Raw genomic sequence first — 18,405 nt, 5'->3', positions numbered from 1 at the left:
GCTGATTTGATTTGATGCAAACGACACATTTCACTGTATGTTTCGATGTACATGTGACAAATAAAGCTAATATTTAAAATTTTAAAGATCTTTACCATTTAAAATTTTTAAACACTGCATATCTCCCATCCACCAAACTTCCTCAGACTGTTCATTTGTCCATCATATTTGTTGAAGTGAATTAGTTTCCCCAGCTATTTCAGCTCTCTTAAAATTTAACAGATGCTCCCTTTCTTTGCTCTACTGTGTCATTCTCTTCTTCCAATTGCCTGCACCCACTCATACCTTGGTCTCTATTCTCCCAAGCATTCCAACCCTGTATTCCATTCCAGGACTGCTACCTATTTTCCATATAACCTTCATGATCAAAGGAATGAACCGCAAATGATGTAATGTATAAATCAGAGGTCTCAGTAGCAAAAGAACATGTTACAATGTTCAAGCTCCCCACTTCCCTAATATAGTTACTCTTGTACTACCTGCATCATTTGTCGGTTGAGTTTGGCAAGCTCAAATTCTGCATTCTGGTACTCTCCTTCCTTTATCAGTAATTGTTTGCGTATCTGATGGTTCTAAAGATGCATTAATTCAATTAGAATACAGCTACAATTTAAATCTCTAAAAAAAATCCCTATATTAATAAATTAATTTTAATAACAGATCCAGCTCTTTTGTGAGTCCTATATGTTTGTTCTGAAGTTTGCTCTGAATGTACACTCGTATAAGTTGACTATGATATCAGACAATGGTGAGGAACCTGGTGTGGCTATGGTGTTGAAAGCAACACCATGCTGGTGCGCTGATGTGCAATTAAATTTTGAGCACAAACACAAAATGCTGGAGGAATTCAGCAGGTCAGGCTGCATCTATGGAGAGGAATGAACAGTCGATGTTGTGAGCTTAGTCCCTTCATCATTCTTGGCCAGTTTAGCCTGATTTCAGTGGTTACGAAGATGCTGGGAGTCCATTATTAATGGTGAAGTTTGGAGGCGCATGATAAAGTAGGTAGGTCAAAGTCAGCATGGTTTCCTTAAGGGAAAATTTGGTCTAACAAATACAGCATGTAGGAATTTTTTGAGTAAATAACAGGCGGGATAGACAAAGGAAGAGTCAGTGCATGTTGCTTACATGGATTTTCAGGAGGCAAGGTGCCTCACTTGAGCTGCTTAACAAGAGCCCATGCTATTACAGGAAAGATACAGTCATGGATAACTTCAGCTGATTAGCAGGAAGCAAAGAATGGGAACAAAGGGGGCCTATTCTGTCTGGCTACCAATGATTATTGGTGTTCCGCAGCGGTCGGTATCGGGACTGCTTCTTTTCACATTATACATCAACGATTTGGATGACAGAATTGATGGCTTTACACCCAAATTTGCAGACAATACGAAGATAGCTGGAAGGGCAGGTAGTGTCGAGGGAACAGGGAGCCTGCAGAAAGACTTGGATTGAGAGAATGGGCAAAGTAGTGGAAGATAGAATATAGTTTAGGGAAATGTATGGTCATGCACTTTGGTAGAAGGAATGAAAGCATTGACTATTTTCTAAATGTTGAGAAAATTCAGAAATCTGAGGTGCAAAGGGACTTGGAAGTCCTTTTGCAGTATTCCTTAAAGGTTAACTTGCAGGATGTGTCAGTGGAAATAAAAGCAAATACAATGCTAGCATTCATTTCAAAAGATCTAGAATTTAAAAGGATGTAATGCTGAGGCTTCAATGAGGCATTGGTCAGACTATTGTGAGCATTTTGGGCTCCTAATGCTGGCAATGGAGAGGGTCCAGAGGAGGCTCAAGAGAATAATTCCAGGAATGAAAAGGGTTAATGTATAAAGAGCATTTGATGGCTTTGGGCCTATACCCACTGGAGTTTAGAGGAAGAATGGGGGGAGGGGGGGGGAGGTTGGATATGGTTGAAACATATTGAATATTGAAAGGCCTAACTAGCGTGGATGTGGCAGAGATGTTTCCTAAATTGGGCAAGTCTAGGACCAGAAGATCAGATCAGATGAGAGGGATGTCCAATTAGAACAGAGATGGAGGAATTTCTTTTGGAAGGTGGTGAATGTGTGGAATTCATTGTCATATGAGTGTGGAGGCCATAATTAAAGCATTATTAAAGTGGTGGCTGATAAGTTCTCAATTAGAAAGGGCATCAAAGGTAACAGGGAGATGGCAGGAGCATGTGGTTGAGAGGGATAATAAATCAGTCACAATGGAATGACTGAGCAGATTCGCTGGGCTGCATGCTTTAATTCTGCTCCTATGTCTTAGGATCATGACGCTGCCTGATCTTCTGAGTTCCTCAGATATTTTGTGTGTGTTACTCTGGATTTCCAGCATCTGCAGAATCTTTTGTGTTCAATTTTGAGGCAGGGATCTTTTATGTCCACTATTGAGAGTAGATGAAAGCCTTGGTTTAACCCCTCATCTGAAAGACTATTGCACTTCCTCAGTACTCTGAACTGGAATGACAGCTGAGATTTCTTAGTATAGAATTTAAGCCAATAGCTTGACTTGTGACACCTTTGGAAGGATGCTTTATTTTCCCTCCTTTTCCCAGGTTGCACAGATCCTACAACATTGGTTTAAAGGTTCCAATTTGACAGGAAAAATAAGAAGAGGATTGTTGGAAAACAGGCAAAGGGAGCAAAGGGTACAGATACAAACAGAGATGAGGTGCAATTTATTTAGCCAGAGGGTGTGGAATCTGTTGAATTCAGACAGCTGTGGAGGACAATCCATTCGGTATATTTAAAGTGGAACTTCTTGATTAGTCAAGGTGTCAAAAGTTAAGAGGAGAAGGCAGGAAAGTGTGGTTGAAAAAGATAATAAATCAGCCATGATGGAATGGTAGAGCAGACTCGATAGGCCAAGTGGCCTAATTCAGCTCCTATGTCTGATGGTCTAAAAAGGGATGGGGAAGTGTGAGACAGGGACAAGAAATAGGTGGACCAAGGGAGGGCAATGGACGGTAAACAGATGGAGCCAGGCAGGGAAGGGGTGAGGAGACAGAGTTAAGGGAACCAGGTGGACAGGAGAAGAGAATGAAGATGGAGGCAGCCACTGTAGAACGCAAAGACTACCACTGCTGGGACGAAGTAAGTAAAGAAGTTGATAAGGGGAAATATCAAAGGAAAGATGAAATACTGTAGAATGTGGAATGAGATGTGGAGAGAATCTGGAGGATAAGACATGTGAGAAGAGACGAATGGAACCGAGGGCAGAGGGAGAAGACAAAGACAGAGATCACAAGAGGCAAGGGTTACTTGAAATGCAAAGCTTAAGGGGTGATTGTAAGTGATGTGAATACCAAAAACATGAACATTGACTACTTGGCCAGTTATGAGTTACAAGTTCTGTGAATTTCTCAGCTTTTTAACTGTGGCAGATTGTAATGTTTCTTCTAAACAACGATTCATTTTTCAAAATAAAAATTAAGGCATCTATTACAAAAAAAACAACTGGGCAGAAGTGGGAAAAACCATGGCTGTGAAGAATAAATTAACCAAAGGTTGAGAACTTATGATCATTAGATTTGTTCTGTCAATTTGTCTGTGCATATTTAACAAAGAATAATTTAATAATAGTGTAGCTTTAGAAGACACATCTAAGCTGTAAACTTATGCTAGGTCTGTCTGTTATAGAACATAGGTAAAGGTAATATTAAACAAGTTGTATAGCATTATCTGAATTAGAAACCTTTGACAAAAAGTTGAAAGAATCTAACCTGTGATTTAAGACTCGATAGTTCTACCCTTAGCTGCTCTATAAGATCGTCTAATGGTTCGTGGCTTCTCGCTAGGTTCTCAGCTGCCTCAGTAGAACTGATTGCCTGCACTGGTTGAATACTCTCAGACTTGTGGACACCTTCTTCCACAAGTGGCATGGCTGCATTATTCGTTTGTGTCTCTGCCAAAAAGCCCTCTGATGACTGAGACCTGGTCGTTGCTTTATGTTCATACTCATCAGTTTGTACAGATTGTTCCTTTTCAAAACGTTCTATCACTCTTGGTAAGGAGAAAGGCTGTCTTGCTCCCTGGGAAGATAAAGAACTGTCCCATTGTACGGATTCCCTTTTAGAATTCCTCGAATGCTTTTGTGGCCTTTCTGACTGCACTATTGACCGCCGAAGAATATTTGAAATCTGATCAGACATTTTCCTCAATGTCAGGGCCCTATAGTCTTCAGCATTATAAGATCCATCAGCAAAGCCTCTTCGTACTTTGTCATCGCTATCAATGTTTCTACCGCTGGCCTGTATTAAAATAGAGCAGATCCAATTCTACATTTAATTATGTTATTTCCTCTCAACACCCTATTGTAGCATTGTAAATACTCTAAGCTAGAAAAAGGTAAATAATTTCAAAGAGGAGAGAAAACTGCTACAAAATTACCTTAAATGAATCATCAAAAATTATTTATAGCTCATCATCTGAGTAGCATTGCCAACAAAATTTCTCGTGTTAATTTGGAATTAAATGTTGAGAAAATCTTTCTCATTCAGTAGGTCATATATTGTAGGCTGGCTCATTTCAGAAATGCCATCTCAATTGGCCCTAGTCACACTGGCTAATGCAAATGTCTGCACAACTGGAGAGATGGCTGTTACATTGTATGAGACATAACCATCTTTGAAATAACTTTTTTACTTTAATGTATGATTAATTATAATCATCAAGAATCAGAGAACTGTGGACACATTTCAGCATATCATGGAAAGCAGCCTCCCCTCCGTGACTCTGTATAGCAGCCAGCATAACCTTAATGCATGGGGCAGCATGGTAGTGTTGCATTAACATAATACTTTGCAATGTCAGCAATCAGGATTCAATCCTCAGATTTAAGGTCTTTGCCTTTCTCAGGGAGTCCCATAGATAGGAACTGTGGTTAGTTTGGAAAAAAATAAGTGAACAAAAAACAAACACAATTTAAATCACACCCAGGCAGTCAGGGAATTTAGCCAGTAAATTCTGTAATGAAAAATTTCCAGTATTGGTAATGGTGTAATGAAAATTATTCAGTTGCCAGAGAAGGAAATCTGCCATTTTGAGCACAAACAGATTCTTTGGCCCATCTAGTCCATGCCAAACTATTATTCTGCCTAGACTTATCACCTGCTCCTGGACCATAGATCTCCTTATCCCTCCATCCATGTTCTTATCTAATCTCCTCTTAAATAATGCTATTAGACCCGCATCCAACACGTACTCTGGTTGCTTGTTCCACAGTCACACCATCCAGCGAGTGAAGAAGTTCCCCTTAAAAACTTCACCTTTCACCCTTAATCACTAGTTCAAATCTCACCCAACCTCACTGGGAAAAAAAACCTGCTTGCATTTATCCTAACTATACAAAGTTCAAGTACGTTTATTATCAAAGTATGCATAAATTATACAAGCTTGAGATTCATCTCCTTACTGGCAGCCACAAAACTAGAAACCAGAAAGAACCCATTAAAAAATACAGACTAACAAAGATCTAATGCACAGAGAAAAAAAACACAAAATCATTCAAACAGTAAAAGAAAGCAACAGCATTTAGAACTAAAGTGAGTCCATTGACATGAAGCTCAGAGTACCTGGAGCAGGCCCAAAGCCTTAGCCTCAGCTCATCACACAGTGGAGCAAAACCGAGCTCACACAACCAAAGTGAGTCCGTAGACATGAAGCCCAGAGTACCCAGAGCAGGCCACAGCCTCAGTCTTAGAGTCAGTGCCGCAGAGAGTGGAGTAAACGTTGCAGAGCAGTGAGCAGAACTGGCTCGATCCTAGCCTCTGGTCCCAACAACCAGCCTTTTCAATCCAACCAGCCTGGCACTTAAATTGTCCAAACAACGAGTCATCAGTACACTTTGGGTCTGGATCCCGCTGCCACGTTCCGGCCTTTACCTGACCTTTCCAAATGAACACAGCACTTAGATCGATCCAACCTTGCTATTGATTTAGGTGGACAGTCTCCAAAGCTCCTCTGCTCCGACTCCTTTCTGCTTCGCACGGCCCAACTCTGTCTCAATCTCGCCCCTTGACTATGTGTAGACCTCACTCCTACTTTGCATCACGCACACACACACACACACACACACTTCAACCCTCAAGTCAGCCTCACCTTCACTCGCCTCATTGTTTGCAGTGATCATTTACCACAATTTTCCACAAAAAGTGTTACTAATAAAAGTATTTGGTTATATTTCTTGCTTTATGAACCACCAGTAAACTGCTGCTATCTTCAGCTGTACCAACAAAAACCAGAAGGGTTACACCCCTCATACTTTTGTATTTTGTTATGTGTCTTCACAGAAACATGCAGGAATGTGATCACTGAAATGGCCAGTCAGCTTCTCAGCTCATGGGTAGGGGAGTGATTTGCACACCTGCAGTTTCAATAAAGTTGATAGAATTTAAAAATCAAGACAAAGCAAGGCATTACCTTACTCTTTAAATCCGAGGCGGATATACCCGACGATGTTTTAGCTGTTGCTTCCCCATCAGTAAATCCATCGAACAACCCCAAATCATCTGGTGAAAATGCTAAAAAAGTACAGTATGTTAACTACCGCTTTTATTTAACAGTATTTATTGGTAACACTGCAGTATACGATGGTATGAGGTGTGGTAGGGTCACAGTGTCGTACAGCCTGAAGACAGACCCTTTGGCCCAACTCATCTCTGCAGACCGAGATGCCCATTTGAGCTCATCCTTTCTGACTGTGTTTGACCCATATCTCTCTAAAACTTAACTATTCATTAAAATACCTTTTAAATCTTGTTATTGTATCTGTCTCAACCATTTCCTTTGGCAGCGCATACCATATATATATCCCACTCTGTGTGACAAGTTAGACCTCAGGTTCATATTATATCTTTTCCCTCTCTCCTTAAACATATGCCCTCTGGTTCTTGATTCCACATCCCTGGAATAAAAGACTGTGTGCATTTATCCCCATCTACGCCCATCGTGATTTTCCACATCCCTCAACCTCACTTTAAGAAATAAACTGTCCAACCTCTCCCTGTGACCCAATCCTTCAGATCATCATAAACCTTTGAACTCTTTCCTACAGAATGATGATCAAAACTGAGCACAATATTCCAAATATGGCCGCACCAATGTATTGTACACCTACATATTAAATGGGTAAATGTTTACTCTTAAACTATACCACATAGTTCTAGATTCCCCTACACTGAGTATGTCAAATCCACTCAACATCTTTTATTTTCAAATACCATTCATCTAGACTGTAATGTGTACTGGCCCAATTTGCTTACCTTTCCTCATTAGCCAACTCTGTCACCCCAGGACTGAATTTAGCGAACCTCACAGAACAATGTTCATTGCAATATATTTTTCTTTTTGGTATCCAGCATCAGCATACTTTTTAAAATCAACTTTTATTGTTTGTTAAATTTCTGTATTTCATGCAAGATTCCAATAAATCTTAATAATGTACTAAAATGAAACTTAAACATACCTATAGAACTTATACGTGTGCTTTTATCTTGGGCCATCTTGCGAATTTGCCTCTTTAACACTAGTCTTTCTTCCTCTAGGCATTCAATCTGAAATTGGGAGTGTTGTGAGCATTTGGATTTATAAATGAAACAAACTACCAAAGCCAAGCAGGCACATGGCAGGCTAGTATAAATAACCAACCTCTTTTAGCAGGATCTGGTTCTCGGCTTGAAACTGCTGCTGCTTCAAGTGCTTCCTCTGTTTAAATTCAGTCAAATCAATTAATTCTTTTGTTTCAAGGCCTAGATGCAAATTATTTTCCATGAGTGTGGAAAAACAAAACTTTCATATCAGCATTCTTCAACAACAGAAGCCACAGAGAAATAACTGGCAGAATACTCTTCACTGAATTAATTCCAGTGACAATGTTAAATTTTGGGTATATTTTTAAGTACACCTGCACTTTACTTTTAGTGTGATACACTGTAAAAAATACACAAACACCTTTCTTGATCAATTTTACTTGCTTGTAATATCTAAAGAATCAAAAAAGAAACATTTGATCTCCGTGACATTGATCATGGTGAGCTGAAAGATCAACAAGGATACCATACAGCTACTGTGGAGGTTGGTGACCATAAGCCACAATTGTGTGTGTGAGCGGGTGGGTGGGTGGGCTGGCTGGGAGGGATGGAGGAAAGGGACTTGCTTTGCTGTTGTTGGTTTGTCACTGAACAATGTCAGCATGCTATGTTGATGCTGGAATGTGTGGTAACACTTGCGGGCTGCTCCCAGCCTGTCCTTAGGTTGTGTTGGTTGTTAACGCAAACAATGCATTTCACTATATGACCATAAGACATAGCCAATTTGTTTCACTGAGTCTGTTCTTACCTTTCAACATGTGACAAGTAAATGAATCTGAATCTAAACACTGCAATGTGTTTATTTGGAATTGTCAGCACAACAGGTTGCATAAGAATTTTCAAAACTGAACTGAAATCATTATCAAATATTGTGCCTGTGTATAGGAAATAAAACGACTGCACAGGGACTCCCCAGGTTACAAATGCCCAACTTATCAGAATCAGGTTTATTATCACTGACATGTGTCATGAAATTTGCTGATTGGTGGTAGCAGTACAGTGCAAGACAAAAACATTATGTTACACTATAAAATAAACTAAATAGCGCAAAAGAGGAATAATGATGCAGCGTTCTTAGCTCCTTGACACTCGTGTACGCAATATACAATTGAATTAAATGGACTGTTCGGAAATATGTTGGCTGAGGGGAAGAAGGTGTTCATAAAATGTAGAATGTGGGTCTTCAGTCTCTTGTACCCCCTCCCAAATAGTAGCAATGAGAAGACACATTGCAGATGCCAAGGGCCTTTAACAATCAGTGTTTGGGAATGGATAGTGATGAAAAGCTGTGAGGAACCTGGCACATTCTACCGGCTGGGAACTGGGCATTTCCAGATGCCTTCTCTTCCCCACTCCTCTTCCAGAACTACCACAATCGGGGGCTGGGAAGAGCCAAGCAGAGCTGGAAATGACAAGCAGACTCATTGAGTCAGTGAGACTGGCAGACACCTACTCTTCCTGCATCTACTCACTCTCCCATCACCACTGCCCTGGGGTTAGAGGACCATGTATGTGAATGAGTTGGTGGATGAAACAAGACGTGTTTCATTGTTGTTGCTTTGTTACTTGGTATGTTCTGTGTTGTGGTGTTCTGCTGAGCAATGTTGGCATGCTACGTTGGCAACCGAAAGTGAAGTGACATTTGCGGCTGTCTCCAACACATCCATTGGTGTGTCAGTCGTTACTGCAAATGACACATTTCACTGCATGTTTCCATGTACATTTAATAAATAAATCTGAATCTGAATGTTAAGTTGTGTTGGTTGTTAATGCAAACAAAGCATTTCACTGTATATTTCAATGTGATAAATAATGTATCTGAATTCAACTCCAAGTTCATTATCAAGTGTTAAATGAGCATTACTAGTTGAATGATTTCTGTTTCGTGCCAGTTATGTTTTGCAAATCAGGCAGCAAAAGCAATTCATAACTCACCTACAATTTCCATCATTGACTAACAAGATTAAAAATGTGAATGCTTCAAGCAACACCAATCCTCCATCATAGGAGAGCATTGGTAAATGTTAATCTAAGCTACCTATGATAATAACTTCAAGCCAACCTAGAGCTGCACTCCACTGAGAGTTAGAGCTCTGATATGCTTACGCACCCAACTGTTCTCGCATGCTCTCGTTTTCATCCAAAAGATCATTTATCTTCAATTCAAGCATATTGATGTCTTTGGTCATTGCTTCAATTTGACGATCTCGAATTCTGATATTGTTCTTGCATTCTTTTATTTCAGCAACGGCATTTTCCAATCCATATATACCCTAGAACAGGATGAGAGTCAACAGCGTGAATGGTTTCTTTTTGTTATATGATGATGATGAGATGTGGCTGTGTATTATTGGAGTTAAGACACAAATAAACCATGATCTCAATGAACAGTGAAAGAAGCCCTGTAAAACCTATGTCCCATGTTATTTCCCATAATATCCATTTGATCTCTAAAAACCAAAACTACCTCAAAAAGAGCAGAAAGGATTTGCAAAAATGATACTTCATTAATGCAAGTCATAGAGTGTTACAGTGCAGAAACAGGCCTTTGGCCTATTTAGTCAGTGCAAAACTGTTATTCTGCCTAGTCCTATTGACCTACACCTGGACCTTAGTTCCAACATAACTCGGAGTCCTGCCATGTGCAGAAGTTCGCTGATGACACGGCCATAGTGGGGTGTGTCAGGAATGGACAGGAGGAGGAGTATAGGAAACTGATACAGGACTTTGTGATATGGTGCAACTCAAACTACCTGCGTCTCAATATCACCAAGACCAAGGAGATGGTGGTGGACTTTAGGAGATCTAGGCCTCATATGGAGCCAGTGATCATTAATGGAGAATGTGTGGAGCAGGTTAAGACCTACAAGTATCTGGGAGTACAGTTAGACGAGAAGCTAGACTAGACTGCCAACACAGATGCCTTGTGCAGGAAGGCACAGAGTCGACTGTACTTCCTTAGAAGGTTGGCATCATTCAATGTCTGTAGTGAGATGCTGAAGATGTTCTATAGGTCAGTTGTGGAGAGCGCCCTCTTCTCTGTGGTGGCGTGTTGGGGAGGAAGCATTAAGAAGAGGGACGCCTCACGTCTTAATAAGCTGGTAAGGAAGGCGGGCTCTGTCGTGGGCAAAGTACTGGAGAGTTTAACATCGGTAGCTGAGCAAAGGGCGCTGAGTAGGCTACGGTCGATTATGGAAAACTCTGAACATCCTCTACATAGCACCATCCAGAGACAGAGAAGCAGTTTCAGCGACAGGTTACTATCGATGCAATGCTCCTCAGACAGGATGAAGAGGTCAATACTCCCCAATGCCATTAGGCTTTACAATTCAACCGCCAGGACTTAAGAACTTTTTAAAAGCTATTATTAATGCTTTTTGAGATAGTGATTTAGTTGCATATCATATTTTTTACTGAGTTAAGTATTGTATGTAATTAGTTTTGCTACAACAAGTGTATGGGACATTGGAAAAAAGTTGAATTTCCCCATGGGGATGAATAAAGTATCTATCTATCTATCTATACTCCTCTAATCTACATACTTATCCAAACTTACCTAAATGTTGTAATCGAACTCACATCCACCACTTCCTCTGGCAGCTCGTTCCACACTCTTAACACCTTCTGAGCAAAGAAGTCTTCCCTCAGGTTCCCCTTAACCAATGTCCTCTATTTCTAGTCTCACCCAATCTCAGTGGAAAAAGCCTGCTTGCATTTATCATACCTATACCTTTCATCATTTTGTATATCTCTATTAAATCTTCCTTCATTTCCTACACTCCAGGGAATAAAGTCTTAACCTATCCAACCTTTCCCTATGACTCAGGTGCTCAAGTCCCAGCACCATCCTATAAAGATACAAAGATCTGGGATTGCTGTTTAATGGAACGAGGGGTCATGGTAAATTTTAAAAGAAGTGTAAAAGATTCTGAAGAATTTTGATTCATTAAGGGCAAACTGTTTACTTTAAAAGGAGGAATGGTAATAAAATGACATACTTTTATAAATTGGAACCCTCTGAATAAAAGATGATTCAATAGTGCCTGACAAATTTTAATAGGATATGTAACTGGAAATGAAAATAAAAGATACTGATGAAAGAGCAAGAGAATGTAGTTCATTGGATTGTTCTTTCAAAGAGCTAATTTAGGTACAATGATCTTCATCACTCACAGGGTGATGACAGTGTGAACAAGCTGCCAGCGGAAGTGGTAAATGCAAGTTCAATTGTAACATTTAAGGGAAGCTCGGATAAGTATATGGATGATAGGGGTATGGAGTGGTCCATGTGCAGGTAAATGGGACTAGGCAGAAGGTCAGATCAACACAGACTAGAGGTACCAAAGGGTCTACTTCTGTATTGCACTATTCTATGACTCTATATTGTTTAAATGTTGTATGGTAGTTTTAACACTGTTTGATGCAGGAATTAATAACCAATCATTCAATTGCTGATATATGGTATATCTGCAAAAATGAGGTAATGAACACAAAGTATTTTTTTAAATGAAATTGTGTTAGGTAAAAATTTTGGCCATAAAATGTTCCTGTTCTTTATAGTGCCTTGCTATCTTACAGACAACTAATAGGGCTAGAAGGTACATTTCCAACAGTGTGGCACTTTTCTCAGTGCTCCAATGGACCATCTGGATTATGTGCTCAAACTTAAGTGGTAGAACTTTATACTCTTCTGACAGCTCTCAACGAGTTAACCTTATCAAGCCAAAGCTAAAAAATACACCATGATTATTTAAAATACAACAAGTCTTTTGATTAAGTAAAGATAGAAGGTTTGGTGAAAAATTAAGGAAAAGAGCTCCCTAGCTTATATTTATAAACGAGAAACTAATGACTTATTTTACTTCTTTATAAAGCACACTTGTTTCAAAAATATTCACTGTTATGCAAATGAAAAAAATTAGGAAAACAAGGCAAAAACAATGCACTTGTTAGAGAGTGTTGTGAGTATAAGGCTAGATAGTCATTTTTATAACAATGGATTTTATGCATTTTTTCTTATGATATACATCACTCATCTACATAGAACTTTTAACTCAGTAATGTATTTCACTAGAGTATTATTAAAGAATGATGATACTCAACTAAACAAAACATGAACATTGTCAACACAGACTAGATGGTCTGAAGGGCCTGTTTCTCTACTGCACTTTTCTATGACTCTATGACAACAAAAAGTTTGCTCAAAGAAGTAGGTTTTCGGGAACATAAGGAGAAGAGAGAGGTTGACAAGCAGGGAAGTTTTGAGAGTGAATATCAGGACTGGAGAAGATTATGAAGAGGTAAAACCATGAAAAGGATTCAGAAACAAGAAATAATTCTAAACAGAATCATAACTTAACTGGAAGATTAAAAAAAATAAACACACATGTTGGAAATGTGAAATAAAAACAGGAAATGCTGGAAAAAAGTTTGGCAGATCAGGCAGCGTTAGTGGAAATACAAATAGTAAATGCTTCGGGTCTGTGACCTATAACTAGGATTTATTTTCGCTGCTGGAAGAGTCTTTAACAATGAGACATAGTTGCAAGATAAGGGGCTGGTCATTTAAAACACAGATGATACAAATTTGGAATTCTCAGCCCCAGAAGCCCTATTCAAACCCCATTCAAAGTATTCATGGGAAAGGTAGACAACTTTTTGAAACATTAGGGAGCTGAGAACTATGGTGAACTGGCACAGAAGTTCATGTCATCAACAGCAGGGCAGGCTTAAGGGTCCAGGTAGCCTCCTCCTGTTCTTACTTTCTTGTATTCCTATGAAATATAGTAAAGGTAAGTAAGCAAAATGGTGGTGGTGAATGGGACTTGGTGGGGACTAAAATATAAACAACAGGATTTTGAATGATTTCAGCCTAACAGAGAGCAAAGAGATTAAGGCCAGCCAGGCATGCATTAGGATTGTCAAATTTGGAACTAACAAAAACAAGGATGAGGGTTTCAGGAGCAGATGAGCCAAGATAAACTAGAATTGGGCAATGTTATGAGATGACAAGAGATGGTCTTATAGACAGCATGGTTTGCAGAGAGAAGCACAGACAGATAAGGCCATCAGCATTGTACGTTTGTAGATCAGTTGTCAGAAGGAGATATGGCATTCATTGTTACAGAATAGTTTCTGCCAGGGATTTAAGATATCACAATATTTGCTGAAGGAACTTCTGCCATTGTTTTACTGGATATTCAAAGACTGGTCAAGTAAAGCTGTCAATAATGCACGTACAGAAAGTGACAATGTGACTATTGTAGATAATTCTTGGCAGCAATTTTGACTCAGATAAGAGAAAGAAAAAGATTGGACACCATCTCTAACCCATTTTGCCCTCACCTCACCCTGAAAACTCAGAATTAGTGATTTTCCCCTTATAGGGTAGTTAACTGAATATTTTAACTGTGAAATTAAAACAAAAAGTTATTCCATTAGACAGACACAGCATGGATTCAGAAAGGGCAGGTCCTGTTTAACAAACTTACTGGAGTTCTTGGAGGACATAATGAGTGCAGTGGATAGAGGGGAACAGGTGAATGTCGTATATTTGGATTTCATGAAGGCATTCGATAAGGTGCCATACAAGAGACTTATAAATAAGATACAGATGCATGAAGTCGGAGGAAGTGTACTGGCATGGATAGTGGATTGGTTAACCGATAGAAGGCAGAGAGTTGGTATAAATGGGTGTTTCTCCAGTTGGCAGTCGGTGGTGAGTGGGATGCTGCAGGGGTCAGTGCTGGGCCCGCAGCTGTTCATCATTTACATTGATGATTTAGAAGAGGGGACTGAGCGTAGCATAGCAAAATTTGCCGATGACACTAAACTAAGTGGAAAAGCAAATTGTACAGAGGATGTGAAGAGTCTGCAGAGGGATATAGATAGGTTAACTGAGTGGGCCAAGGTCTGGCAGATGGAATACAACATTGCTAAATGCAAGATCATCCATATAACAATATAACAACATCCACTTTGGAAGGTATAATAAGAGCAGATTATTATTTAAATGGTGAAAGACTGTAGCATGCTGTTGTGCAGAGGGCCTTGGGAGGGCTTGTGCATGAATCACAAAAAGTTGGCTTGCAGGTACAACAGGTCATTAAGAAGGCAAACGGAATGTTGGCCTTCATTGCTAGAGGGATTGAATTCAAGAGCAGGTAGGTCATGCTACAACTATACAGGGTACTGGTGAGACCGCACCTGGAGTACTGTGTGCAGTTCTGGTCTCCATACTTAAGGCTATGCTATGGTGGATTTGGAGGCAGCGCAGAGGAGGTTCACCAGGTTGATTCCAGGGATGAAGGGGTTAACCTATGAGGAGCGATTGAGTCGCCTGGGACTATACTCTCTGGAGTTCAGAAGAACGAGAGGAGATCTTATAGAAACATACAAAATTTTGAAAGGGATAGATAAGATGGATAAGGAAAGTTGTAGGACAGAGATGAGGAGAAACTGTTTTTTCCCAGAGAGTAGTTCATCTGTGGAATTCTCTGCCCAGGGAAGCAGTTGAAGCTTCTTCACTAAATATATTTAAGAAACAGTTAGATAGTTTTTACATAGTAAGGAAATTAAGGGTTATGGAGAAAAGGCAGGTATATGAAGCTGAGTTTACAGACAGATAAGCCATGATCTTATTGAATGGTGGGGCAGGCTCGATGGGCCGGATGGCCTACTGCTGCTCCTATTTCTTATATTCTTTATGTTCTAAAAGAAATGATCACTTACAGATTCATAAGCCCTCAAACGAATTAGTGACTCCCCCAGTTCCTTGTCTTTTTCTTTTGCATCTTTCTCCGCAATCTCCGCAATTCGTTTTGCTTCAATGGTCGTTTTCTCCGTTGCCCGTAGCTTCTCCTGTAGGGCCCCAATTCTGGATTGCTGATTAAGAGCTGGAAAACCTTGAAGAAGCCAGAATTGTGTTACAGTGCCGAATTGATCCACACCTACTCATAAATTACTTTACATTTAGATTTTGTACAGGTGTCCCGTTTTTCGAACATTCGCTTTATGACAACTCGCTGTTACGAAAGACCTACATTAGTACCTGTTTTTGCTAACCAAAGAGGATTTTCGCTTTTACGAAAAAAAGACGCCTGCTTTATACGTGGGTTTACCCTGAGAAAGACTACAATAACCGTGAAGCCTTGTGCGGGCAGTTGTTTGTGCATGCGTGTACGTGCGTATGTATGTACGTGCGCACACATGTGCATACGTATGCGAGTATGTGCATAGGCATGTACGTGCCAATTTTTTTTCTCCAAATCGATTTTGGCTCGCTGTCTTCCCATTATTGATAAGCGAAACTACACCATACCTACAATATTTCTACTTTGTATAGGGTGTATATTTATCATATCTTTCATGCTTTTACTATATGTTAATGTTATTTTAGGCTTTATGTGTTATTTGGTATGATTTGGTAGGTTTTTTTTGGGGTCTGAGAATGCTCAAAAATTTTTCCCATATAAATTAATGGTAATTGCTTCTTCGACATTTCGGCTTACAAACGGTTTCATAGGAACGCTCTACCTTTGGATTGCGGGAGAAACCTGTAAATGTCTACATTAATTCAAAGTCAAACCCTCAAATCCTTTTGTGGTTATGCATCACCCAGCTTTGAAATTTCCAAATAATTGATGTTCTTAAGAAACAAAAATAGTGCCATAACTTCCCTCTGCTAAGCTGCTGCTCTTAATTCCTCCTCAATTTTCCTGGTACATAACCATTTTTCTGTCAGTTATGGCCTCCTCTACTGCAACATAGAGGCCATTCTCAGGTTGAAGGAGCAACACCTCTTTTTCCAGCTGGGTAGCATCCAATCTGACAGTACGAACATCAATTTCTCTAACTTCTGGTGATTTCTCCACCTTCTCCCTCCCTCGTTTTCCATTCTCTCTTCTGCTCCCCTTTTAGCCCATCTCTTCTTGTCAGCTGCCCATCAATTCTCTCCAGTGACCATCCTCCTTCCCTTTCTCCCATGGTCCCCTCTCCTTTCAGATTCCTTGTTTTTCAACCATCAGCTCCTGGCTCCTACCTCATTCCACCCCCCACCATCCTCAACAATCTCTTCCCCCCCCCTCACCTGAATCTGGTTTCACCTATCACCTGTCAGCTTATACTCCTTCCCCTCGCCCACCTTCTTATTCTAGCTTCTTTCCCCTTCCTTTCCGGTCCTTATGAAGAGTCTTGGTCCAAAACATTGACTGTCTATTTCTCTCCATAGATGCTGCTGAGTTCTTCCAGCATTCTGTGTTTGTTGTTCTGGATTTGCAGCATTTGCAGAATCCGTTGTGTTTACAAGTTGATGTCTAATTTGTTATTTTCTCCCTAATCCCTTAAGTGCCTTAACCTTCTTGTAACCCGTTTTCTTAAAGTAGATTTCCACCAGAGCCACCATTCACTAATTTCAAAGTCCAGTTGAGTTTACTTTCCAGATTTACATTTCACTTCTTTTTAAATTCAGCCAGTTATTAATTTCTTTTTTACTTAAAGGTTCCAGAAGTTGCTAAACAACTATGGGAAAAATCAACCCCAGATGGCTGCCTTTGCTTTTGAACACAGCTGCTGTAAAGGCCACTAATAAACACATTTCCACACTCAACTAAATTTGTTTTTTTAAGTAGCATCCTCTATCTCCTCAATTTCCCTCAGGGTCCTTAGAACAAACCAATCATATACTAGTACCTCTTCCTTAAGATCCACAAATTCCTCTGGTAATGTCCTACTACAGCATCTTTAAACCTGTTTTTAATAAATTTGGCCATTTACCTCCTTCATTTTCTATCTCACCATAATATTTCAACAACTTCAATCATATAGGATGTTTTGAATACATTTATATAATTTACTTGCTTCATAATATATAAAAAATAACAAGTACTTGATTCCTTCTCGAGCTGCAATTTTAAATCTTCAATGATTTGAGCATTTGTATTCATCTCATTGGTGTACTGTTCTATTTGCTCCAACAGAACCTTAATTTGGTTGTCTCGCTCTTGCAGAATCTGCAAAAAAAGAAAAAGAAAAATTGTATTCACTTCTTATTTATTTAGATATACAGCATGGTAACAGGCCCTTCTGGCCCAATGAACCTGCACTTCTTACAGACAACGGTGGAAATGAACCCAGGTCCTTGCAACTATAATAGTGCTATGCCAACAGCTACATTACTGTGCCTTAAAAGGGGACCTTTTCAAAATCAATGGTAATAATAACAAATGAGAAATCTAATCTAAGCATTAACAGAAGCAAGAGTCTTAGTTTTTCTATGTTGTGTTTTTCCCCTGATCTTCTTCATTTTTGTGTGGGGGGGGGAGGGGATTTGGGGGTTGATGTACCTGTTCTGTTTTTGTTCCATTTTTTTGCGTGGGAGGGGGTTTTGGGGGTTGATGATCATGCTGCCGTTCTTTTCTCTCTTGGTTTTGTGGTTATCTGGAGAAGAATAATTTCAGAGTAGTATACTTTGATTATAAATTAACCTTTGAACATTTACAAAGCTCAGTGTATGATGTGTATTTGCCAATGGTCTTTATCCTCTCTCAAATAACTGTCTCCAAAATTTGAGCATAAACGTCGGCACGGGGGCGGGGGGGTGTCATGATGTCAGGATGCTGGTGAGACTGTGTTATGTTCAGTTTTGGATGTCCTGCTTTACGAAAGATGTGATTAAACTGAAAATTGTGCAGAAAAGATTCACAAGGACTTGAGGGATTGAGCTACAGGGAGAAGTTGCACAGGCTAGAAATTTATTTCTTGGACTGTAGGAGACAGGAGAAGTGGTCTTATAGAGCTGTGTAAAATCATAA

General features: G+C 39.7%; 1 protein-coding gene across 3 annotated transcripts in view; it reads right to left on the bottom strand.

Moving 5' to 3' along the window:
- Window positions 1-18,405, bottom strand: part of cep290 (centrosomal protein 290) — a 172,799-nt gene that overhangs the window by 123,558 nt on the left and 30,836 nt on the right. For all 3 annotated transcript variants that reach the window (XM_073058859.1, XM_073058860.1, XM_073058861.1), the window contains exons 12-17: window positions 17,481-17,604; window positions 15,326-15,498; window positions 9,705-9,867; window positions 7,653-7,753; window positions 7,471-7,558; window positions 6,426-6,526 (exon numbers count right to left, since the gene is read on the bottom strand). In XM_073058859.1, coding sequence (XP_072914960.1) covers window positions 6,426-6,526; window positions 7,471-7,558; window positions 7,653-7,753; window positions 9,705-9,867; window positions 15,326-15,498; window positions 17,481-17,604 — 750 coding nt within the window. The remainder of the gene's footprint in view (window positions 1-6,425; window positions 6,527-7,470; window positions 7,559-7,652; window positions 7,754-9,704; window positions 9,868-15,325; window positions 15,499-17,480; window positions 17,605-18,405) is intronic.

The sequence above is a fragment of the Hemitrygon akajei genome, chromosome 10 (assembly GCF_048418815.1).
Source record: "Hemitrygon akajei chromosome 10, sHemAka1.3, whole genome shotgun sequence".
Lineage (NCBI taxonomy): Eukaryota > Metazoa > Chordata > Chondrichthyes > Myliobatiformes > Dasyatidae > Hemitrygon > Hemitrygon akajei.
The sequence above is the reverse complement of the archived record's forward strand: the minus strand, read 5'-3'. Positions and strand labels throughout refer to the sequence as shown.